The 26,571-nt window shown below is 41.2% G+C and overlaps 1 protein-coding gene across 11 annotated transcripts in view; it reads left to right on the top strand.

The window, feature by feature from the left end:
• Positions 1-26,571, top strand: part of Mkln1 (muskelin 1) — a 377,131-nt gene that overhangs the window by 98,889 nt on the left and 251,671 nt on the right. For 9 of the 11 annotated variants that reach the window (XM_029554914.1, XM_029554911.1, XM_029554909.1 and 6 more), the window contains one exon: positions 23,764-23,861. In XM_029554914.1, coding sequence (XP_029410774.1) covers positions 23,851-23,861 — 11 coding nt within the window. In that variant the 5' untranslated portion in view covers positions 23,764-23,850. The remainder of the gene's footprint in view (positions 1-23,763; positions 23,862-26,571) is intronic. The other 2 variants (XM_029554907.1, XM_029554915.1) reach the window with 1 other exon arrangement.

The following is a 26,571-nucleotide window of genomic DNA, read 5'->3' as shown; positions in this document are numbered from 1 at the left end:
CTTTTTTTCTCTAAAGTAACTTATCTTGAAGTTGCTATAAATCATAAGTCATTCCCATATATTTTCATACTTTATTGTGTATATATATATATTTCATAAACAATATATAGTGTTGCTTGTTTGTAAAGTATGAAAGAATGCAATGTCATGGCATCACTATATATTTTAATCATCTTTGATTTTTAGATTTCATATCTCAGCCCAAAGAATAAGCTCATTTCTTACAACTGCTGCATATTCACCCCTCCTTTGAATACAAGCAAGTTACTATCCATTCTCTTGCTTTAAGGACTTGTGGGTTATTTTTAGTTTGCTATTTGCTCTGATAAACAATGCTGCAATTAACATTTGCATACCAGGCTCCCAGAACATGATCTGAGAGGTTTTCCAGGCCAGAGTTGTACTCACCCTGATGTTACTGACACAGGGAACTGTGTCATTCTTTGTTATGGAGAAATCTGTCAAACAGCATCCTTCACTTCTACCCACGAGATCCGTGGAGCACCACTGCTTCCTGCCTCCAATGTGTGACAACTGAAAACGTCTTCGAACATTGCCAAATGTTTCTTCAGGGGCAAAATCACCTTGGTCGAGAATCATTACTATAGTCAATGTACCTAAAGGGGGAAGCTACTGGGTCTCAGAATCGATTTTCAAATAAATTATGATTTTGGTTTCCCAAGAGGTCTATTTCTTTATATCTTGTTAGCATTTAGTATTTTCAGAGTTTAATCTTTTGGCCAATCTATGAATACAAAATGTTGACTTTCATTTTGTTTTGCCTTAATTTCTAATGATACAGAGCATTTCCTTGTATGTCTATTGGCCATCAGACTTTCTCTTCTGGGACTTGTCTATTCATATCCTTTGACAATTTTTTTTCAAGTATTTATTGCTCTCAAGGAGTTCTTTATGATTGGTTGTACTGGTGCTTTGATGTACTGGTGCTTTTATATCTGGGGAAATATCTTCTAAGTTCACCTTTTTACTTTGTTAATGACATCTTTTTATATATTTTAGCACTTCAAAATAAAAAGCCCATAGTGGGAGCGATTAGAATCCATCAGAACTTGTTTGAGTGTGAGCATGGATTGTGTATCTTTCTGATGAGAACTAAATGGAATTATGTTAGGGTAAAGATGGGAGGGGATAGATAAAGCTTGCTCTTATTTAAAAAGGCTCATAAGAAAAAGTCTAGCCCTTCCTATCTTTGTGTAAAGTTGGAGGAAAATATGAAGTCAAATACTATGACAGCCATTGTCCTACCTTAAGGAAACACACTGGAAAAGGTCCTACTGAGATGAGCTAAGCAGAAAAATGAAAATGTCCCAGTCTATGATGTCATTGTGTGGCTGTGCTAACCAATGGTGGACTTCCTGTGAGCTGAAATCATCAGCTTCTTTTTGCTGAAACCACTTTATGTTGTATATCCTGTTATTTGACCCCACATTTTGGAACTCTTATTTTTTAAATTACATTACCGTAATGTGCCATTATCCTCAGCTGTTTATCAGCTTTTAAATGCCTGACTCGTGTGTGTGTGTGTGTGTGTGTGTGTGTGTGTGTGTGTGTGCATGTGGAAGTCATAGAACAACTTGCAAGAATGGATTCTCTCCTTCTACCATGTGGGTCCCAGGGATTGAACTCAGGTAGTCAAGCTTAGTGGCAAATATCTTAACCCACTGAGGTATCTCACCAGCCCCGTACTTTTGTTTTTATTTTTGATGTGAATTTTGTGATTATTAGTCCATATTCCCAGTCAGTTGGGATTTTTTTTAATTGATTATGCATTGGGAGTAAATACTAACTTAGGGAGATCTGATTCTTTATGATAATGGATAGTCTGATTCATGAACATGGTATATGTTTCTATTCAAATCTTCAATGTTTTCCATGAGAATATTTTATACAACTAAGAGTGATTGTCTTTACTGTGATCCCAGCACTCAGAAAGCTAAAGCAGGAGGATTGTGTGTTCAAGGCCAGTCTGAGATACATTAAAAATATTGATTTATATATAAAATCTGCATCTTCTTTATTCATAAAAGGATCCACATCTCATTTAATATTTGTTCTAGAGACTAGTTTGTGTATTAAGTATGATATCTTTGCTTGCTATTAAATATAATAACCACTGAGAAATAAGGTTTCAATGGAATTTTATATGTTGACCACATACCCATCAACCTTGCTGAATTTTTGTTGTTGTTGTTGTTTGTTTGTAGACAGGATCTCTTGTATCTCAGGCTGACCTTGAATTTGGTATGATAGCTGAACTTGGCCTTTACCTCCCAAGCGCTAGGATATTGGGCGTGCACTGCCACTCCCAGCTGCCCCATCTTTTTTGTTTTGTTGTTGTTTCTGTCTAAGTCTGTTAGATTTGAGGTAACTGGGGTGGATCTCATTATGTAGCCTAGGTTGGCCTCAAATTTGCTATCCTGTCTCAGGCTCTTGATTGTTGAGATTGCAGGTGTTCCTGGCCCTGTTTGATTTTCTTCATAGTCAATTATAATGCCCAAGTAAGGAGAGTTAATAGTTTCCCTTTCCCTGCTGGGATAGAAGGTTAGATGCAGTCCTGGAGATTTGGTTGATTGATCCAATTTTCTGACATGTGCCTTTTCTTCCTGCCTCATTATTCCATAACACAAGGCAGGTAGTGGGCGGCTTTTGGGGCTCTTTAACAAGGGAGTCTGTATGTTCCCCATAGCTTCAGATGCTGAACCTGGCTTACCACCTACTCTCCTCTAGCATCCTCTGCTAGCTTTCAGACTTGAGGGCCAAATAGGCCCCTGTCTTCAGTCCCAGTCATCATTTTGTAGTTCTAGTCCATAAAAAAAATCTATATAGTGGATCAACTATGTTTTTTAAAATATATTTTGTTTACTATTTTTATTTTATGTGTATGCATGTATTGCCTGCATGTAGGTAAACGCATCTGTGTCATGCAATGAATGCCTGTGGAGGACAGAAGAGGCTGTCAGATCCCCTGGAACTGGAGTTACGGACAGTTGTTAGCTGCCATGTGGGTGCTGGGATTCAAACCCGGGTCTTCTGCAAGAACAGTGTTCTTAACCACTGAGCCATCTCTCCAGCCCCCCAACTATGTTTTTAACTTTTTTCTTTTGTATTTTAAAAACTGTTATGTTTGGATAGAGTTTGTATATGTCCCCCAAGGGCTCATGTGTGGAAATTTAATTCCCATTTTGAATTTAATTAATTTCTACTAACTCTAACAGAGTAGAAATTTAATCTAACTATGGAGCCTAGAGGAGGAGGGACCTTTAGGGAAATAAATGGGATTAGGTAAGGTCATTAGTGTGGAGCCCCTTGACTGACACTGGTGACTTTATAAGAAGAGGAGAAAGACCAGAAGACACACACACACACACACACACACACACACACACACTCATGTGCATCACATATACCTTATCTCTTGCCATATGATATATCCTGTGCCACCTTGGGACTGTGGTAGCTGGAAGGGTATCATCAGATGCAGGCTCGTCATCCAGAACTGCCAGGACTCTAAGCTAAAATTCTTTATTAAATAATTGGCCTCATCTATTTTGTCATAGTGATGTGAAACAGGTAGATAAAATAATTGTTTAGCTTCTGTTTAGAGCTGAGCCTCTAAGACTTAGGTCTAACAATTACCTTGACCCCCAAAGTTCAGTTCTACAGTGTATTTTGAAAGAAGCATAGAACATGGGGCTGGAGAGATGGCTCAGCAGTTAAGAGCACTGGCTGCTCTTGCAGAGGATCAGAGTTTGAGCCCCAGAACCCACATGGCAGCTAACAACCTTCTGTAACTCCAGTTCTGGGGAATCTGATGCCTTCTGACCTCTGTGGGCATTGCCCGACAAAGACGCACTTAGAGATGTGCAAGCAATACACTCATACACATAAAATAAAAATAATAAATAAAATAATAAAAAAGAAAGACACATAGAAGTTGCTTCAGCCATTGCTGATACATACAGTAATTATCATTAAATATAAAACTACTCAGAATTTTCCCAGCATCTTTCAGGTCCTCATGCTTTATGACCACTGTAGTTGAATCTTTGTCATCTGGCTAATGGGAAATGGAAGTAAATGCTGTTTTCTACATCTGAGAAAACTGAAACTAAGGCCTCTTATGTAACCGTAGCCAAGGTGAACAGGCAGAGCTGCAAGTCTATGAGTTCCTCCTGTGCCTTGACCAAAACAACCACTAATGCAAGTGTTTAAAGTTGAGCAAACCAAGCTCCAAGCCCGTGCCTGGCTTCATTTACCCAAGGTCCCACAGACTGTGGAGACCCCTGGTGAGTGTCCTCAGGGTCTGTGCAGTGTCATAACTTGAGGACGAGAAAAAGCAAGACAGGAATAAGTATGGAAGCTGATTTTCAGCAGAGCGGGTGGGAAGGAATTGCCAGTGGCATTTCATCTAGTAAGTGAATTTTGATTGAGGTCTAGATTTTTTTTATACTACTCTCCTTATAGAAACTAACAGTATGTAAATATAATCAAAATAGCAGTCATTAAAATTGCAAAACTTATTTATTAAAATATGTAAAGCAGCCAGCTGCAACAGTAGTGACTAAGAAATGTAAAAATATTTTGTTCAACAAGTATTTTTTTGAGCTCCTACTATGTGCTCACATTGTACAGGAAGTGGAGATACAAGGATAAATAACACAGGTCTCTGTGCAGTTAAAAATTGAGTTGAGGGCTGGAGAAATGTCTCAGCAGTTAAGAGCACTGGCTGCTGTTGCAGAGGACCAAGGTTTGGTTCCCAGCACCCATATGATGGCTAACAACTGTCTCTAACTCCAGTTTCAGAGGATCCTACGTCCTTTTCTGGCCTCCACAGACATTGCATGCATGCTATAATCACGCAGATAAAACACACATACACTTAAAATAAAAATAAATAAGTAGAAAAATTTAAATAATTAAGTTGGGCCTATGGATGAGTGAATGAATAATGCAAATACGATGGAAGACACTTCTTTAAAGAATGTTAGTTTAGCTAGGCATGGTGCTCACGTGACCACGACTATAGTGCTTTGGGGTGGGGCTTGAGGTGATTACGATTAGATAAGGTCACCAGGATGGAACCCCCTTGATTGAATGCAGGTGGCTTTGTAAGAAGAGACAGACCAGAGGACACATATATATCTTGTCTCTTGTCACATGATATCCTGTGCCATCTTGAAACTTAGCAAGAAGATTATTACCAGATATAGGCTCTTCAGCCTCTAGCACTATAAACTAAATGAACCTCTTTATAAAGATTCCAAGCCTTGTGTATTTTGTTATAGTAATGCAAAACAGACTAATACAATAGCCATTGCTTTGTGTTTAGAGCAAGTAAGTGCTTCAAAGGCTTAGAACAACAATATCTTGATCAGAAATCTGAATTCCTACTGAAGCAGTAGGATTGCCTAGGCTACATAGTAAGACCTAGTCAGAGGAGGAAGAAGAGGAGGAGGAGGAGGAAGAGGAGGAGGAGGAAGGGGGTTAATTTGAAGAAATATTTTCACCTATGTTCATAGCAGCATTATTCAAAATAGCTAAGAGGTAGAAGCAGCCCAAGTATCCATAAACAGATGAATAAATGAGTAAAACATGGCATATCTAGAATGTAACACTATTCAGCTTTTGAAGGGAAGGATTTTCTGACATGCTATGACATAAATGATCCTTGAGAACATGATGCTGAGTGATATAAGCTAATCACAGAAAAAGAGAAATATTAAATAATTTTACTTCTATGAGAACCTAAAATAGATTCCTCAAGATGGAAAGTAAAACTGTGATTATCCGTCAAATGGGAGTTATTTAATGGGTAGAGTTTCAACTTTGTAAGAGGGAAAATTCTTGGAAATCAATTGTGTAACAGTGTGAACATTCATTCATGAATGTTGTTTTACCACAATTTAAGTTTAAAAAAAAAGAAAGAAAATGAGTAGGAGTTGGGAGATGGCTCATTGGTTGAGAGCACTGGCTGCTCTTGCAGAGGACCTGGGTTCAGTTCCTAGCACCCACATGGCAGCTAACAACAGTCTGTAACTCCAGTTCCAAGGGACCCAACGCCCTCTTCTGGCCTCCATGGGCATTGCATGCACAGGTGTACTTACATATATGCAGGCAAAACATTTATATACATAAATTAAAAATAATTTTTTTAATCTTAGAAAAAGAGTGTTAGCTCCCTGTGGACAGGGCCTGTTGTGCTCATAGTTGATTTTCTTGCATCTAATGGAGGGACAGATACATAGTAGGCACTTGACTAATATTTTTCCTTCTTTTGACTTCTCCTCCCCCATCCAATATCCCACACAACAGGACAAGGGCCAAGAGGTTCTGGGAGCCAGTTCAGCAAACAAAGGCACTTCTCTTCTTAGGGCACAGAGGGGAAGAATTTCAAATATTTGTGATTTGATATTTGTCCTGGTCACACCAACTCTTCTTACCCTTTTCATCTGAGGTCTGTTGGCATTTGAATTTCCTAAAGATAGGTCCTGTTTCTACTTCCCAAAGCGCAATAGAATTGATGGACTTTGTAAGAAAATTAAAAAAGTGGAAGGAAGCCTGCACGATGAAATCATGATTGGGCTCGTGGGCTCTGCCTGCAGCCCCGCACGGGAGGAGGGTGAGGTAATTAGCCTGTATCTGCAGTTCTGACCTGTCTTTGTTCCTTTCCTTCACTGGCTCTGTCTGATTCTCTTGTGCTTGTTTTTTTTTTTTTTTTTTTTTTTTTTTTTTCCACTTGGCCAAAAATAGACAAAAAAAGTTTCCTGTACTTACTTCGGCTTTTCTGCTTTTTTCCTGGTGTTTGGTTTCCTCTTGCATGGCCCTTCCTTTTTCTTACCACCTGCTGGCATCTCAGCTCCTCTGCCTTTCTGAATATGACTGTCCTGTATTCTAGAACCCTGGCATGGTACAGAGGTTTCCAGGAAGGACAGCTCCATGCAACATTTAGTAATGCACAGGCCTCACACCTGGGACAGTCTGAGGGATTCAAATGGAGGGATTCCATTTCCAGTTCAGGCACCAGACCGAGCGCTTATCATTAGAATTTAGAATGGAACTTCATACTGTAGGAAAAAGAAAGCATCAAGAGATCTGTCTGCCTTTTCATGCTGTTGTAGCCAACTGAAGACCTTGTCTATCATAGAACCAACAGCCAACAGTGTCCAGGCCTTCCATCCTAGCCATGTGATTTTTTACACATGTCACTCCCCATCTGTTCTAGTTTCATTCTGTTACTGTGGAAAAGCAACTTAGGAGAGAAAGTGTTTAGTTTAGATCGGGATTCCAAGTTCTAGTAAGTACATCATAGCAGAGAAGTCAACGTGGCAGAAATTTAAAATAGCTTGTCACATCACACCCACAAACAAGAGCAGAGAGAAATGACTGCATGCATGCTTACTTGCCTGTGAGTTTGCTTGCCTGTGAGTTTGCTTGCCTGTGAGTTTGCTTGCCTGCATGCTTGTGCTTAGCTCAGCTTCTTTACAAAGTTCAGGACTGCCTGCCTAGGGGATGGTGCTGTCCTCTGTGGACTGGGATTTCCCATATCATTTAGCTTAAGACAACGCCCCACAGACAAGTCCACAAGCCAATTCAATGTAAACAATCCGTTGAGACTCTCTCCCCAGATGATTCTAAGTTGTGTTGAGTTGACATGAAAGGTAATCATCCCACTATCCAGAGCTGAATGTATTTTAAGTATTAACACACTTAATCCTTTAAATATTAATTCATGTAACTCATGGGACCTACTGTCTGAATTTTTTGGATGAGGAAACTGAGGCCCAGAGGGGTTAAGTTGCTTGCTCATGGTTCCACAGCTAATATTGCACAGCCTGGCTCCTGGAACTACATTTCTAACTACTGCTCTTTGCCGCCTGTCTGGTTTATATATAGTTCCCTAGATTTCCTCTTGAGATTTCATGCCTGGCTTTACAAAATGTCTCTCCCATGGTCTAACACCCTGTGTTAGGTGTTGGGCAACATGTATATCCCTCTGAGACTTCCAGATAGCTCTTGGCACATCTTAGGCAGTCATGATCACAGGACTCCACCCTGCAAAAGACATTGGAATCTGGCCTTCTTTCTCCCCAGGGATCGGAGAATGAGGAAAGGATTTCTACCCATGCAAACTTGAAGAAGTAAAAATTCAGCAAGTAATAAACACTGTGTTATCTTCTTTTTATGAAGTGCCCTGCCCCCACATAAACAAAGATTCTACCTTGGGATCTGTCACCCATCATGATGAGTTTGCAAGGATCCCTCCAGATTCTTGGAAATAGCGTCATTAATTTTTTAGATGATTGGTTGGAGTCGAGAGTGGTTTGGAGCTGCAGGACAGACCTTCTGGTGAGAGGAGCAAACCGGTCTGGAGAGAAGCCTATGACCTTGGCCTGTTTACCCTGAAAGACCATCACCAGGGCCTTGAACACCACAGGGTACTCTGCTAATCCTCTGACCTTACCTAGGTGCTTCTGTCTGGGTCCCAGATGGCTTTCCCAGGCAAAGACTGGGAGCTGAGAGGAGGACTCATAGAAAATTAGGATGACTTTGGGCTACTGGCTCCATGAACTGACTTATGTTGGCATCTAATTGTTATACAAAGATTTCTCTCTGGTCCTTCCATGCCTCCTGCCTGACTTTTGACTGTAATTCCCAGGACCTCTGTCCACGTAGATAGTCTTCCCATAGGGCCCTGGAGCCAGGCTGGCTAGAACTAGTGAAAAGTGAATCCTGCTAAGAAATTGTCTGATAACAGCTGAGGTAAAGGCTTGTCTTCTGCACAATACATGTTTAATAGAGACATCAAAATTAAGACGCTTAAAACCTAAAGGACTGAGCATCGCTAAGTAGAGTGTCAGGCTGCTTGGCCTGGGAGGGGACCAAGGATTGCTGTCTTAGTGCATTTGGGGTGCTATAACAAAACACCGTAGACTGGGTGGCATAATCTATAGCAATGTATTCTCAGGATTCTGGAAACTGGAAGTCTAATACTGAGACACTGGCAGATTTGATATCTGGTGATGGCCATTTTTCTGATTCATAGGCAGCCACCTTCTTGCTATGCCCTCACACAGTGGAAGGAGAGAAGGCAGCTCTCTGGGGCTCCTTTTGTAAGGACACTAATCCCATTATGAGGTCTGGCCTCATGACCTGAGAATTACCTGCTAAAGCCCCTACTCCCAATACCATCATCACTCTGGTACTGAGATTTTTTTCAATATAGGAATTTGGGATCCTGTAGCCCTCTATATATTGTTAAAATTCATCTAAAATTGGCCATGATGCCAAGTGCAGCCCCCCCCCCCCAGTGATCTCAAGTTCAAAATTAAAAGAGTCATTTTGGAGTAGCTCTCTGTTTTTGCACTGGTTGGAGGGATTCACCAAGTCTAGAGCTCAGATCTAGTAGTGTACGGAACAGTTCTGCTACCTGAGTTAGGGCCTCAGTCATATTGGGTATGTCGTAGGCTGCTGGGCATCAAGGCTACCATGTAGGCCTTTGTCAGGAAAAACCAGTGAGGTAGAGGCTTAGACTTTGGAGAGAAGTGTCTGTGTTGCCAAGTGAACCATCTTACATTGGCCTCACCTAACAGCTGATTCTCCAAGTTAATGCTCTTTTGACCCAGGAAGGAAGCAAAGGTGATTATTAGGACATGAGGCCAGAGCCCTCATGAATGAGATTAGTGCCCTTATAAAAGAGGCCCTGGAAGCTGCCTTCCCTCCTCCCACCAAGTGAGAACTCAGAAAAAAAAAAAAAAAAGTGTCTTGTGAACCAGAAAAGAACCCAAGGAATCTTGGGTTTAAGATGGATGGAATGGTCTCTCCCAAATCAGGAGGATGGAGCCATTCTTGGCCTTGACAGAGGAAGATGGTGGACTCAGAGCTGTAGCCATGGGATGTTTGTAGGTGGGCTTTTTGAACTGGTTACAGGTTTCAGAGATTGTTGTCTTCCAGGGCTTGCCCCCCTCCCTCCCTGCCACCCCACCCCTCCCCTGTCACTTCAGTCCTTCTTGTGCCTCTTCTGAGGACCAGCCATCAGGTGACACTTTTTATTTCTCAGACCTCCGTTGTTCTTCCTTGACCCCGTTCTCAAAATATTCCTCTTTCCTCTCTCAGTACCAGACTGCTGGCATCTGACTCGTGTCCTGTCCAGGCTGCCATGTCCGACTTTCCCCGGTTTATAATTGCCTCCGGTTAAAGTTTAAATAGATGGGTTTCAGCCCAAGAGAAAAATGTAAACAAGCCCTTTCTGCAGGCCCTGGGGCAGTCGGCTTTCAGTGCTTCTGAATCCTGTGCTTTGGGAAATTCACTTTGCTTTTCCCTAGCCCAGGGACGAGCCACCCACCACCACTGCCACCACCACAGGGTTTTCAGAGTGCCTCTCTGAAGCCATCGACAGGCTTTTAGAGGACCTGCACTTTCCCTTTTAACTCAATTAAGCCATCAGGATCCAGTTCCCACTCTAGCGAGTGGGTATGGTAGCTGAGGTGAGGGAACAGGGCAGCAATCTTCCTGGGCTGGCCGCCCAACAGGAAGGAAGGGAAAGGGACTATCATTTCCCAGCTGGAATTTTTTTCTCTGAGGGGAGGAGGGGTTACATTTTGTTGCCCTTAGGGGTTTGGGTGGGCAGGCATGGCCTCCAGTCAGGAGAAGTGGGGCCATTCTTGGCTGAGGCAGAAGGATGGGGGAGGGGACAGAGGGCTTGAACTCTCAAGGATTTGGGCACAGAGCCCCTTGCTGGCTCTTTCCTCAGAAGTAAGCAAGTAAGCGGCCTTTGTATTTTTGTTTGCTGTTGTCAGTGTTTGGTTGGTGGTGGTTTTAGTGTTAAGAATACTGACTTCCTATATTTTGCTGTTTTGCAAGTTTGTGTGCTGGTGTCAGGATGGGTTCAGCAATAATTTGGGATGCTTTAATCAAGGATTTAATTGGACTGTTGCCTTCCCTAGTCAAAAACCTTCAATAAGTCCCCATTTCAAGTTCAGACTCTTATTCAAAAGCTTCTGTGGTCTGGCTCCACCCGGTCTTCACCTTGTACCATTCCAGCCCTAGGCTGAACTCACTGAACTCGTGTGAACTTTTTCACCCTCCTGGGTACCCATTCCTTTCCTCTGTAGCATCCCAACACGTGGGCTCGCCCCCAGCCCAGCTCAGAGCTGCCTTCCTGTGTTCTGTGGTGTTTCCCAGGTTCTCTGCAAGCTGAGCCCACTCTTCCTTTAGCTCTCCAACAGCTGTGACCATCTCCTTCCCCCAACGCTGTTTCATTTGTCATTCAGTTAGCAGCCTCTGTGTTAGCCTCTCGTGCTTGAAACTTAGTCCTTTGAGCATAGGATAATTTTTCTAGCCTCCCGTATTTCCCGGTGTCAGATGCAACCCCAGTCAATGTTCAATAAATATTCAATAAGCTTTTTGAGAGACGGTGGCGGGGGCAGTGCTGGAGATCTAACTCAGGGCCCTGCATATGCTAAAAGCAAGCACTATACCACTGAGCTATACCCCTAACCCAACATTCAATCTTTATTTTTCAATCTCTCTGAAATGATGTCAGTGTCTTAAAAATAGCTCTTGGAATTGGACTTGATGACACATGCCTGTAACAAACAAACAAAAAAACAAAATAAAACCCACAAGCAAACAAAAACTAGCTCTTAGGAGGAACAAAGAGCCCAGGTTCAAATCTTAACTCTGTTGAGTGTCAGCACAAGACTGCTCCCTAAATCTGATCTTTGCAACCCCCACTTTCTCTACATGTAAAAGGAAGACAATTAAACCTCTCTTTTTATGGTGTTGATGCAAATAAAACTGAGATCTTACAAGTAAAGAATTGAGCCCTGGTAAGTATGGTGACAGATGCCTTTAATCCCAGCACTTGGGAGGTAGAGACAGGAGGATCTCTGAATTTGAGGTCATCCTGGTCTATATAGTGAGCTCAGGCCAGCCAGGCTACATAGTGAGACCCTATGTGTGGTGGGGAGACTTGAGCCCTTTTTTAGTGGCACTGCCTCAGGATAGGAGCTGACATCCAGGTTTACAACTACTGTCCAAGGGTCCACTGTAGTCTTTTGGTCACAAGAAGACAGCCACAGCCATAGCACACTACACATGGAGAAGTGGCCTGATCAACATGTCCTGGCATCCCCCTGGAGGTGATAGAGCTGCACACACTTATTCAAGTTGCTGGAATGGGTTCTGTTTCTGGGAAGGAGTGGTTTGCTGGTGTGGGCATCTGGGTCTGTGTGAACTGTTTGTGTGAAGGGTTGTGGTCACCTGGTCTAGATTTATGGCATCAGATAATCCATCTCCAAAACCGTGGTAGCCTATTACCAGAAATAAGTGGACAAGGCTTGGAAGAAGATCAAAGACCTCCTCATCCAGTATGATGGGACCCTGATGTCAGTTGACCTTGGTCAATGTGAACCCAGGAAAGATTCCTCCAAAGCCCTGGTACCTATGCTTGCTACCAGAAATCCTACTGATACACCCACCATGAGGATCAGGGTTCACCTTTGTATTAAACATTGTGGAATTTTAATGTGAAGGAGAAAGGGGGAGAGGAGGAAGAAGAGGAGCAGGAGGAGGAGGAGGAGGACTTGAATACAATTCCAACTCATCCTTACCCTTTCTAGATACTAAGTCATCTTAAATGTTGAAACATTTTACTCTGAGACATGGATCTTACCTGTCAATTTAAAGGCTATGTTCTAGCTGGGTGTGGTGGCACATGCCTTTAATCCCAGCACTCAGGAGACAGAGGCAGGCAGATCTCTGTGAGTTCAAAGCCAGCCTGGTCTCCATAGAGAATCCGGGCCAGCTGCAGCTACAGGGAGACCCCGCCTCAAAAAGATAAAAAATAAGTATATAAATAAATAAAAATAAATAAAGGCTGTGTTCTACATTTTCCCATTACTAACATGTTTCTTCTGAATTGCTCTGGCAAGGTTTTGAGAGACTCCTCTTGTGGGTAAGTTTGGACCTATTTATTGGTCACTAGAAGACATGGTGGGGAGATGACCAGGCATGAGGCAGCATTATTTGCTGCTGAGTTACTTTTACAACTAGCTCGTGGTATGAGTTCAACTTTTCACTCACTGCTAATCATAGAGCAAAGAAGAGATAGCAATGCAAACAGCCTTGTCTTTCTCCCTCCACTAAAACTTAGTCACTTTTTCCCATGAGAGGAGAGTGTGGATTCCATTCATTCTTTGAGCACGTGTTGATACTCAACATGTACCAGTTACTAAAATAAAAGCTGAGACAGCCAATGTCCCTGTCCAAAAGTTTTCAGTCAAATGGCTTACTGGGGGAAGGGAGATAAACCATCTAAACCAGGATTGCAAGGGAATAGGGGAGACAGTTGTCAGGTGACCTGGGCTATCTTGAGGTATTAGTACATGACTGTAAGTAGACAAAGCTCTTCAGGTAGAGGAATCCCAATTCTTGTTCCTTCTGTCATTACCATGACATATAGCTTGAAGCATTTGCCTCTACCACCTTTAATCTGTATGACCAACTTCCCCTCTTGATCTAAGAGCCCTAAGTACTTTTCGAGAAGCAAAGCTAAGCGTCCTTAGTGCTGGTTCTGATCACAGAACTGACATGAGGAATTTTTTGTTTGTGTTTGTCCACAGGGCTGGCAAACAGCCAGAGTGGTGTGAGCTCCCTGTGGGAGGATGGAAGAGCTGAGGCTGTGTGTGTGTGTGTGTGTGTGTGTGTGTGTGTGTGTTTGAGAGCATGTGAGTATGTGTTCATTTAGATAGACTGCTAGATGTTTATATGTAGGTGTTGGCACAGAAAACAGAAGAGGAGGAGACACAGAAAACAAAGTGCTGCTCAGTACCTCAGGACAAGCTGAAGGACTCTGTGGAAGGGGGAGGCTGAAACAATCCCAGGCCCAAACAAAAACAGAGCAGGAAGTTGCATCAGAAGAGGAAGAACGCCAATGTCATGCTGAAGAGACACAAATGTCATCAAATAAAAATAAAATGTGTGGGTCTTATTTTACCCAGGCAAACACTGTTAAAATATTTTCTTCTTTAGAGTGTTATAAAATTACTGAAATCATATTTGGCACAGCAAACATGAGGAACACAGAAAAACACAAATGAGAAATCACCATAGTTTTACAAGTTACATACACTATATTTTATTTATCTGTATCAGCAACTGATTAGAATTTTGCTCTGTCCTTCCATGTAAATGGGTTATTATCTACACTTAGAAATACTAAAAACAAGTTACAAAGTTGCTTTATTTGAAGAACATTTAAAAGTCTACATTGTCAGCATAAATTGAGAAATTCTAATAAATATATTCTAACAATAGTGATGTGATGTTAGAGCAAGAAATCTTGATACCAGGGGTATTATTAAAATTTTCAGCTCAGTTCAAATAGAAATATTAATCTCTTTACCAAAAAGAAATAAATAGGTGCTTTCTTTTTTAAAAATTAGATTCTTATAACTGTATACATGAAAATTTTATAGGATTGGTTTCATTAAAAGTTGATATAATATTGGAATTCACATGGTATCAGGATCTCAGCTAGATCTTTTGAATCTCTTTATAAATATAATCATTCCTGCTGGGCGTGGTGGTACACACCTTTAATCTTAGCACTCAGGAGGCAGAGGCAGGCCTATCTCTGTGAGTTCAAGGCCAGCCTGGTCTACATACTGAATTCCAGGTCAGTTGGGGCTACAGGGAGACCCTGTCTCAATAAAGACCAAAAAATAAAAATAAAAAATAAATTAATATAGTCATTCCTATTGGCAGCCTGTCACCCTCCTAGAGTTATAATGACTTAAGAGATTAGCTGACTTTCCAATCTCACAAAGAGTTAAAAATATACTGAGGTTTTGGCAGTAAGTCAAGTTTGTGTGTACTTTGGCTAAAGTGCAAACAGTATTTCCCAGTTGGATACATTTCCAGCATACACTCTAGTTGACCAGCAGGAGTGACTGGAGAAGAACCTGGGTGGACAGAATGAAGAGGAATTAATCAGGCAGAGAAGAACAGACAGCAGAGAAGGGAACGACTGAAGGGACACTGCTTTCTCTGTGTGGTAGGTTCTCTGTCAATAATTACTAAAGGAAGAGATGAATGGAATGAGTAAAAGAGTAAATACAGAGTGTAATGTGAATGCCTAACTCAAAATGAAGCTTAGATTTGGCTCCATGAGGGTTGTAATTTTTTCACTGTGATATATTGCTGTGGTGATTTGTAAAGATGTATGATTTTCAAAAATGATGAGACTCAAAAAAAAAAAAAAACAGCTGAAAGATGGCAGCACATATGCACTTGTAGAGGACCCAAGTTCAATTCCCATCTCATACATGACAGCTCACAAGTGCCTCTAACTCCAGCTCCGGGGGATTCACTGCCTCTAGCCTTCACAAGCACTTGCACTCTTGTACATACACACCCACATACACACACACACAATTAAAAGTAAAATAATTTCAGGGGCTAGAGGGATGACTTAGCAGTTAAGGACCTATGTTCAATTCCCAGCACCTACCTGGTGGCTCACAATCATCTGTAACTCCAGTTCCAGGGGGTCTGATGTTCTCTTCTGGCCTTTGGAAGTACTGCATGACACTGGTGCACTTATATAGATGTAAACAAAACACTCATAAAAATATATAAATTCAAAAAAATTTTTTTAAATATTTAATTTTTTTAACAGCACATAGGGTAGGGGTTTATTTACAGAAGAATGGGTGCCCCACATTTACTGCTGCGGTGTAAAGTCCACACTCAAATATAGATCCTGTGACCTCCTGACAGGGGCACAAATGGTGAGAGAGGTGCTTCTTGGTATTCTTGGCTTATATATCCTTTGCCCCTCCCCCCGCATGTAGCTAAGGTCAACTGATTGGGTGGGAGGGGTAACTGACACCCCCCTTGACTCCTTAATAAGCGTGGAAAGGAGGTGTGTAACTATAGCTTGCCAGCATAGTGGTCAGAGGACATTTCCAGTTAACACTCCACCCCTTCCTCCGGCTCTTACATTCTTTCTGCCAATCTCTTCTGCAAAAGTCCCTGAGCCTTGGAGGGGGTGGTAGGTGTGGGATGATATTCCTCCTGTTGTGGCAGGGCACTGAACTTTTGGTTTCTCTGCCTCATATGTTTTCCATGGGCTGCTGGCCAGTTTCAGTGGGATTCCATCTACTATAAAAAACACACACAGCAAAAAGCAAGAACATCTAAATAGTAACTGCTATAATAACTTAACCTATGGAGGTAAACACAAATGCTTGTTTGGTACTTTAGTAGGTACATTATTTCCATCTAACAAAGCAATTGCAATGACTTCCCACTGGGGCCTATATTTTCCCCTGCCACAAGAGGTTGGCCAGTTCTACAATACCAGATGTGTGTTCCAGCCCTAGGAGCAGGCATTATATTCTATCAAAAATTTGCTGGATGTAGATACACTAGACACTCCACTATTGCACCAGCAGGAACATCTTGTTTGATATGTTGGTAATGCAAGACTTGGGGTCTGTTGGTGAGAAGAATTATTTCTCCCTAGTTGTCTGTGCATTGCCTTTTGGTGCCATGAAAGCCACCCATCCAGTGGCAGGGAGTTTCCAGCTTAGTCCAAGCTTGATTACTTCCTCTCTGGCATTCACATTGTGCAGTATCTTCAGCAACAGGGTTTTTCTGTCTAACTCCAGTGTACAACCAATATTATTGGCAATGGCCTTTGTTGTTTTGGGGACCTCTAGTGTCCCTCAGGCCAACAGTTCATAGCAGGCAACCCACCTCTGGCACTGGGATTTTCATTTAATGACCATATTGCTTCTGAACGGGCTTTCTTCCATCCCCATAGGGTTGCTTAAGAATATCTGGAGAACTTTCCCCCCTTTATTCCTATAGTTATTTGTATAGTCTCCCCCTCGCCTTTAACTACCCTCTTTTTACATATTTCTCCCTTAATAACACCTTTATCCTACTAATCTCCTCTCTCGGGTTCCTTCTTTCCCTTTACCTCCGTGTTTTATTTCCACATTCCTGGTCCCACTGCATGACACAGGTGCACTTACATACATGTAAACAAAACACTCATAAAATAAAAATACATAAATCAAAAAAATTTTTAAGTAAAGTAAATTTTTTAAAAAAACCCAAACTGGGGTGGGGCAAAAAAAAAAAAAATCCAAACTACTAATAAGATAGTTTTGGTTTTTTGTTTTTAACAACCAAGCATCATACATTAGGAATCAATCGGTTTACTCACAACTTTATTAAGTACTCAGAATTATAATTTATTCAAATAATATAAATCTAATGTCATTTTCGTTTTAAAACTCCAACTAGGGCCAGGTACTATAAGACATCACATCTCATCTGACTTTTGCCAACTGAGGAGAAAGCAGCAAAACCTTAGAGGTGCTGTCAACACCACAGCGCAAACAACAGAACAACTACACTGTTTTTCTATACCTGCTACTTTCCATATGTCATTTACTTTCAGAAAACATGTAGAAAGAAACAGTGATTTCCAGAAAATAACCTGGGAGCTGGGGGCGGGGGCGGGGAGTGCAGGGGAAGAAGGAGGAGAAAAATTCAAACCTATTTATTGATGCTGATAACAGAGGATAACAGGGTTCCCTTTGAGGGTTCTTAGTCTCAATCATAAAAGAATTTAAGGATGGATGCAAACAGAGGCTTTAGGACAATTTTATTAGAATTTAAGGAAAAAAAATCCTCAGGGCAGGCAAGCCATAAATCTTGGCAGCTGTCATGCATGAGCCAGCACGAAGATCAGATATATGACAGACTAGCAGCCACATGGTGGGAAGGGGGAGGGAACTTTAGAGAGAAGGTAAAGAAATCCAAGACATCGAGGCAGCCCAAACCATTAGGGAAAGCACGGTTAGAAAAGAGACAGAAGAAAAAGAGAGGTTATGCTTTCTGAATTCTTCAGAAGAGCAGGCATACTTATGGAGACTTCATGTCCATAACCCAGTCCATAAGTACCATGCTAGGAGGTAGGGATTCCGGGAAGGAAAAATACGCCATCTCATTATACACACTAGGTATTTTGCCCATCTCCTTAGCATAACTGAAGGTGAACCCACCTTCCTATAGGTGGTACTGTAACCAGATGGTCTAGAAGCACTTGAAAGTTGGGTCTTTATCCAGGGTAAGGATTTTATTCTTCTGATCAGCCTTCTCCCAGGGGGCTTCTTGCTACTGGAATAACACTGACTTTTTTCAAGCACTTACATTTTTGTCTAATGCATGAAATGTCACCAGATTTGTCTATTTCGACTTACTGGGCTTCTGCGTCTCCAGGGCCTCTCCATCTGAACATCCAGTTGGGCTCGCTATAGCCACGGATCCTATGTATTCTGATTCAACCAACCAAATTTTCAAATTGAATATTTGAAAAGAAATTGCATCTGACCTGAAAATGCATAGATTTCTTTTTCCTCTCATTATCCCCTGGATAGTCTAGCATAGCAACAATTTACATAGCGTTTATACAGTGTGAGGCATTACAAAGTATCTAGAGAGGATTTAAAATATGCAGGAGGATGTGCATAGGGTCTCTGCACATACTGAGCCATTCTATATAAGGGATTGAGCATCCTCATGTTTTGGTATCCCATGGGATCCTGGAACTAATCCTCTGTGGGTAACAAGGTATTTCCTGATTTTGCTGAAGATATGAAGACTTGCCCCAGAGAAGCTGCACAAGCTTCCTGGCCCAGCATATACTAAGAAGTTTGTCTTTTCTGATGGTGTTCCCAAGCAATGGGAAAGAGAAAAGATGAAGAAGAGAGGCTAAGTTCCGTTTTACATTGTAAATCTATAGCTCTTTTCTTCAATGAGTGGCTGGCCATTCTTAAATCCTACTCTTCTGTGCTAAAGAATGTAGCATCTCTGTCCCTGGAGATATAAAGAACTTCGCTCTTTGCCCAAAATACCTCTCTTTCCCGAAGCAATTTCCCCTCCTCTGAGAAATGCTGTTGTGTCAGGCTGCACTGCCCTTGAACCAGACAACTTTCTCTGCTTATCTTTATCTGTCTAAATAAAGCTAACCTACATTTGCTGTCTAATTCATTCGGATGCTTGGTGAGGCTATTTAAAGCAGCCCTCAAGGCCCCGAGGAAAACAAGATGCATTATCTTTAGTAGGGAACCTTTAAGTTTGCTGGTCATTTAAGGAATTAAAGAATCTTAAAATCCATTCAGTTTTCTCTGGTTGGGACATGAAAAACAAAGGAACGCTTCTAGTTTTTTTTTTAATTATAGGCAGTTTTCATTGACTTGTACATAGCTGGGATGAGTTGCCAGAAAAAGAGAGAGTTGGAAAGTGTGTGTGTGTGGTGTGTTTCTCCTTGTCTCCAAAGTTCATGAAATCCAACTGCTTTGTAGATTAATCCTTTTTTTTTTTGATCTTTTGGAGGCAGGGTCTCCCTGCAGCCCCAGCTGACGTGGATTCACTTTGGAGATTAGGCTGGCCTCAAACTCACAGAGATCCACCTGCCTCTGCCTCCCAAGTGCTGGGATTAAAGGCATGCACCACCACACCTGGCTAGGTTAAACTATTTTTTTTTTTTTCATTCTGGTCTCTGATGATCAGTTAGCCCACTGTGAGTTTATTTACCTCTTTGGGAAAAAACTGTGAAAGTTTAAAGACAGCTGTCACCTCAGGAAATGGAATTTAGGAGAATTTTTAATTTTTTGCTATTACTCCCTTTTCAGCCTCCACAGGCCATTTTGTTAGAGAATCCTGGCTCTTCCACGTTTCAGAAAAGCAAAGGAAATTATACAGGGAGAGTTGCAGAATATTGGGGTTGTAAATAGGACTCCTCTGTGAATTCATCTAGGACTGGGTGTTCAGAGGCTTCAAGTCTGCTGTTTGTTTCTTCAGATCCAGTATTTATGAGGTCTGTTGGCTTGCCTGGTGGGGGGCGAGCCTGTACAATGGGATTGTCTTAACCATTAGTGCCCCGCTGCTACCTTCTGCACAAGCTTATTATCAGCATCCACTTGTTCAGCCAGGATTCTGTGACGTCCATTGCAGAGAATGAGTCAGAAGCCACAAGCTAACAGGTCTATTCCTTCCCACCGTCACCTAGGAAACCAACTCATCATCCACAGGAAATGCAGGCCCCGATGGGGAGTATGCCCAGATCTGGTTAGAAAACTGGTGATGAGGTTTTCAAAAGAGGTCAAATAATAATGCACAGAATCTTGGTCTAAGGTGGGAGGTAGATCCAGCCTCAGAAACTTGAATCAAGGACTGTCCAGAGGAAACAGCAAGAGAAATGAATCAGCTAAAAGCATGTAAAATGTCTGCAGTATATGAACTTGGCCGAGGGCAAGAGATAGACAAGATTTCATGCCCTCCAGCAAACAGAGCTTTTTGCCTAGTACCTTGAGGGTCTTTTGGGGTGGGTATGGTTGTACAGTTTGTGAAATAAGAGGAAATTGACAATGCATCAAACCAGGCATTCTGCATATTGAAATCCCCCTACACTATCCCTTGGGTCGAAAAGTGCTGGGCAGCACCTTTCCAGGAGACACACTCTGATTTCCCCCATGCCTGCTGCTTTGTTGTCAATAGCTGATGGTGTGTTTTTATTGACCTTGCTGCCCATAACCCATTGTCCCTGATGTATACATCTAGTTTATCACACAGTATCCAGACATCTGTGGATAGCTTAATATGGCTGAGAAAAACTACCTGTACAGTTCCATATTCTTTGATAAGTTTATGATTTCTGGGCAGATGAGTGAGTGAGAGACACTAGTCAAATAATGTCTCATTGTACATTCAAAGGATTATTGAATTAGAAAAAAAAAACACCTCAGTAATCAAGTGGTCCAAACACCTCATTTTTTACCAAGAGATGAATCCGAGAGGTGAGATGACATGTCTAAGGTCACATAGTGAAGTAGTGTGTACAGTAGTGGCAAGGGATCTCTCCTTGAGGTAGGGAGAAGAGGTAGAAGGCTGGATCACAATCTCAGATTAATACCAGGTGGTATATCCTCCTCCAAGACTGTTAAATTAGTAAGCTGCTGTGATGGATGTATGAATCCTGACTGAGGGGCAATTGGTCTGGCATGTGCTAGTCAGTGCATGACAAGAGTATGATGTTCATCCTGAGTACCAGTTGAATAGGGAGCAGTGACAACCCTGAGCATATCTAGTGGAGGACTGATCAATGATAAAGGTTTGAGTCCCTGCAATCTTAGAAGAACAGTTCAAGGACAAAAGATTATTTAATCTGGAGACCAGAGAGTCTGTGATGAGAGAGCTAGGAGATATTGTCAAATAGTTGAAGGGCTGTCTTGAAGAGGGCTTAGATTTATTTTGTGCACCTGAGGAAGACAGAAATTAATACAAGTTAGAGGGTGTATAAGTAATTTTCATATAAGTAATTTTCTAATAACTCAACCTGATGAAGTGTATTAAACTACACTTGATCTTAGCCAAAAGGTCAAGAAGCGCTACCTTGGCGACCAAGTCTCTTATGCTCAGGGACCACAGAACTAAACTATAGCAACCCCTAGTGACTATTAATGTTGAAATTCCTTGTTTTTAAATTTATTTGTTTTGTGTTTTATGAGTATGAATGTTTTGCCTGCATATATGTAAGTGCAATACATGAATGCAATGTCTGTAGAAGCCAGAGACAGCATCAGATCCCCTGGAACTGGAGTTACAGATGGTTGTTAGCCACCACGTGGGTGCTGGGAACCAAACCCGGGTTCTCTGCAAGAGCAGTCAGTGCTTTTTAACCACTGAGCCATCTCTCCAGCTCCTAATTTCTTGTTTTGTAAGATATTGTCAAAGCCAGTAGTGGGAGCTTGTCTATGAATTTATTTTGCGTGGATAAGGCAATCCAATATATTAAGCTGACTGGTACAGTAGTGAATTAATCGATTGTCTCTGTAGGAGTTCCAATATTCATTCATTCATCCAAAAGCATTTACCAAGCACCTGCCATATGTCAGTTGTTCTAGGCACTAAGGATGAGAACATGAGTAACAGTCACTTCCTGCAAGGAGACTGTAGTCTAATGAAAGTTTGATGATCATTTATGGTCAGGGACCACAGGACCAGGAATTTAGACTGCTAGGAAGAGTCACACAGGCGAAAGGGCAGGGCTTTGCAGTTGCTGTCTGTGTTAATAAAGGCAATACTGGATTCTATAATTATACCTAAAAATGGTTTCATAGTCCAAGCCTATGAGACAGGCATTTCTTACCATATAAAGTCCAAAGTGAATAATACTCTGTCTAGTGGTAAGTCAAAGAACCCACTCTTTCTGTCTTATGATTCTGCCATCTTTAACATGCAGCTTACACTCTAGGTTACCATCCTGCAGGCAGGTAGGGGAGAACAAGGAGATGAGGGTGGGTTTGGATCACACCTAGAAGTGATGCTTACATATCCTGCTCACATTCTATCTGCTGGAATTCAGTCATGTATCCACACCTAGCCAAGACGGAAGCTTGCAATGAAATCTCAGGTTTGGGTATAGCTTAGTAGTAGGTGCTTGCTCAGTAAGGGCAAGGCTCTGGGCTTAACACCTGGTGAGAGAGAGAGAGAGAGAGAGAGACAGAGAGAGAGAGACAGAGAGAGAGACAGAGAGAGACAGAGAGAGAGAGAGAGAGACAGAGACAGAGACAGAGACAGAGAGTAATATATTCCCCAGCAGGAAAAAGAAGCAAACCTTTTACCACAATATTCAACTCTGAGATTCTCTGACTGTGGTGGTAAAACCAAAATAAGACTGGAGAGGGGAGGGCAGGGCTCTTCATTTTACTTATTTATTACATTCATTTTCTATTTAATTAATTTTATTGGCTGGGTAAAAATAATCTTATATATTTATGGTATACAACATATTTTGATATATGCATGCATTATTGAAAGGCTAAATCAGGCTAATTAGCAGATATACTCTCTCACATAATTATATTTTTTGTGAATTTTAAAATGTTCCTGTTTAAGGCCAATGTCCTGTGTTTACACTGTCTTCCTATTAAAGGTCTTCAACTCCAAATGTTGTGGCAGTCTGAATGAGAACTGTCCCCCACAGGCTCATGTATTTCAACACTTTGTACCCAGTTGGTGGTTCTGTTTGGTAGGTCATAGCCTATAGCCTTGCTGGAGGAAGAGTGTCACTGGGGCTGGCTTTGAGAGTTCATAGCCTCATCCTATTTCCAGTATGCTCGCTCATGTTTGCATTTGAACACATAAGCGCTCAGGTTTCGGTTCCTGCTGCTTGCTGCCATGCCTCCCCATCATGATGGATTCTTATCCCTCTGGAACCATAAGCATATAAAATAAACTTTTTCTTCTGTGAGTTCCTTTTGGTTATTACATTTGATCACAACAACAAAAGAGTAACTAATACAGGAGTATGTGGGGAGGGGGTTGCTTTGATTTGGGATTGAATATAGGGCCTGGAACATACTAGGTAAGTGCTCTTTCAGTAAGTTTCATCTCAAGCCTTCAAGATGTATTGTTAGGTTGAAAAAAATTAAGTAGAAAACAAAGCAAACTTTATGTATGAAAAGGGGAGTGATATCCATTTGTGTTTGTTTGCAAATATGATGAAACAAAGGAAGGACATATAAGAAACCATGGAAACCAGGATGAGGGCAGAGGAGGATGGAGGCATCAGTGGGAATGAGACCTTGTATATTCTTTTAGATACTGTCTTCTTACCTATTTATAAAAATACATAATTAAAAATATCTCATTCTGTTGCAGAAGAGTGTTCCACTGACTGACCTCTTTTTGTTTTCAAATGAAGAGCCAAGAATAACACCACTTGGGAAGGTGAACAGGACATAACTGATGAACGTGAGGTAAATGTACTGTTGAATATGGTGCCTTTCTTGTTATAACAAATCTGTACTTGGCTAATTCAAATTTTCAATAGAAAGTAAAGAACATTAATGTAGAGACTTGGAATCATATAAGTTTCTGAATGCTCTTATATTCAACATCTTTGTTGATTTTCAAAGCATTCTTGTGTTAGCTTTTCTTCACAATAACAAAATATCTAAGATAATTAACTTACAGAGAGAAAAGGTTTATTTTGGCTCATGGTTTTAAAGGTTCCAATCCATGATCAGTCGGCCCCATGTCTTGAGGCCTGTGGTGAGGTAGCACTGTGTGATAGGAGTGCATGACAGAGGAAAACTGTTCACCTCATGCCCAGGTAGCAAAGAGAAAGAAGGGACATACCCTCAGTGACCCAAGGATCACCCACTAGGCCCCATCTTGCAAAAGTTCCAGTGCCTTCCACTGGCACTACCTTGGGGAACAAGTCAGTGTCCAAACTATAGCAATCCCTTGTAACTATTAATGTTGAAATTAACTCATCATTTAAAATTTGTATTTACTTTATGTGTATCAGGGTTTTGCCTGAATATATGTAAGTGCAACACATGCATGCAGTCCCCATGGAGGCCAGAAAAGAGCATCAGAGCCCCTGAAACTGGAGTCATAGATGGTTGTTAGCATCCATGTGGGTCCTGGCAACCAAACTCAGGTCCTCCGCAAGAACAGCCAGTGCTCTAAACCACTGAGCCATCTCTCTAGCCCCTAATTTCTTGTTTTTTAAGATATTTTCAAGGCCAGGAGTGGGAGCTTATCTATGAATTCATGTTGTATGAATAATCCAATCCTTTTTATTTCTGGGTAGTATCATCATTGAAAAAATCCTTTATGCTTCAAACCATCTGCACAAGTTTTTTTCATTTAATCTTTCCATCAGCCATGCATATTAATTGGGACAGGGATTACCTCAGTTTTAGAGATGAACAAACAGTGGAGCTCATTCTAAAGAAAGTAATAAGGCCAATGAAAAACCAGGGAAAATAGGACTTTTGATATAGAAAGCACTATTGCCATTCATTGATTGAAAGGTAAATACCGCAACAGAAAAATTGGCAAAAGACATAAATGAAAAAACTCACACAAAGAGATCTTAGTAATAATCAAACTTTTAGAAAAAAACGTTTTCGGGCTGAAGAGATGGCTCAGTGGTTAAGAACACTGAATGTTCTTGCAGAAGACCCATGTTCAGATCCCAGCACCCACACAGCAGCTAACAACCGTCTGTAACTCCAGTTCCAGGGGATCCAACAGCCTCTTCTGTCCTCCTCGGGCATTGCATGACAGGGGTGCACTTTGATACATGCAGGCAATACATGCATACACATAAAATAAAAAATTTTTTAAAAATTAAAAAAAGAAAAAAACATTTTCAGCCTCAAAACAAAGATAAAAGAAAAATTATCCCAAGTATTTAAAGAGGTTCAAGTGCCATTTGACTGGGAACATTGATATGTTTCTGATAGAGATATTAGTTGGCAAAGTATTTCCACCAGTAAATATGCAAATATACTGAAACACTAAATATGACCTGTAACTTAATATCCTAATAGAAATACAGAGTAATTTATGGCAAATGACATTAATTCCAGCATTCTTCTGAGCCCATCTTTTGGATCAGATGACATAGTAAGGAAATAGGAAACCAAACTTTTGTTAAATAAAACAATAACAGCAAATCCAACCAAACAAACAAAATAACCCACCATGTTAGGGGCTGAAGAGCTGGCTTAGCGATGGCTCAGCAGTTAAGAATACTGGATGCTCTTGCAGAGGACCTGGGTTTGATTCCTAGCACCCACATGACAGCTAACAACCGTTGGTAATTCCAGTTCCAGGGGATCCAATGCCCTCTTCTGACCTCTGCAGGCACTGCATGACCTCAGTGCACTTACATGCAGGCAATAAATACACTCATAAACATAAAATAAGAAAAATAAAATATTAAAAAAAGCATGTTCAAAGGTTTATCGGAGAATATTTGTGGTTTTTTACCCAAGCTTTATCTACATAGCACATGGTAATTAAAAGTACCATACTGGTGGAACTAACCTTGTTGGATGTTTAACAGCCATATTTTGAGGCCTATACTAATCTGGTCAGAGGGACTTAAAGGACAGTTTTGCTCCTTGTCCTCCAAGGTTGACTAAGTTCCAGGGGACTATGGAATATCTCTGAAAATGTCCTGTAACTGTGGTGAGTCACCTGTCCTCTTGTTCAGGGAGGCCATGGAGACCCCACAAGATGGACTTGAACCAGTGTCCAGTCTACAAAGAGGAGGGTCAACTCAGAGGAAACATCTCATCCATGCTTCCAAGTCAAGCCAGACATTGTCGAGCAGGACCTTTGAATTATCTTCGCATAGATGGAACTGGTAAAAGAAAGGAGCCAGGAGCTCCTCCCAAGCCCATGTGACCCCTGAGGAACAGATCCTCAATTGGCTTAAGTGTAAAAATAAACTGATTTATTTGGGCCAACTATATGGTTTTAAACACCCAAAAGGAAAGTATAACCAAAGAGTAAAGTCATCAGTATATTTCTTTAAGAGTTCAAGGGATTACACTTCCCAGATATTAGGCTTAAGTCCATATAAAAAGTTATTTAGATAATTATTTCTCATTGATGATTTTGTTCCTAATCAGAAAGTGCTGCTCAGATGTAAGACTTCAAATCTTG

The sequence above is a fragment of the Nannospalax galili genome, unplaced genomic scaffold (assembly GCF_000622305.1).
Source record: "Nannospalax galili isolate Female #2095 unplaced genomic scaffold, S.galili_v1.0 scaffold1065, whole genome shotgun sequence".
NCBI classification, from domain to species: Eukaryota; Metazoa; Chordata; class Mammalia; order Rodentia; family Spalacidae; genus Nannospalax; species Nannospalax galili.
Note: the sequence above shows the minus strand (reverse complement) of the source record. Positions and strands in the feature narration are given on the sequence as shown.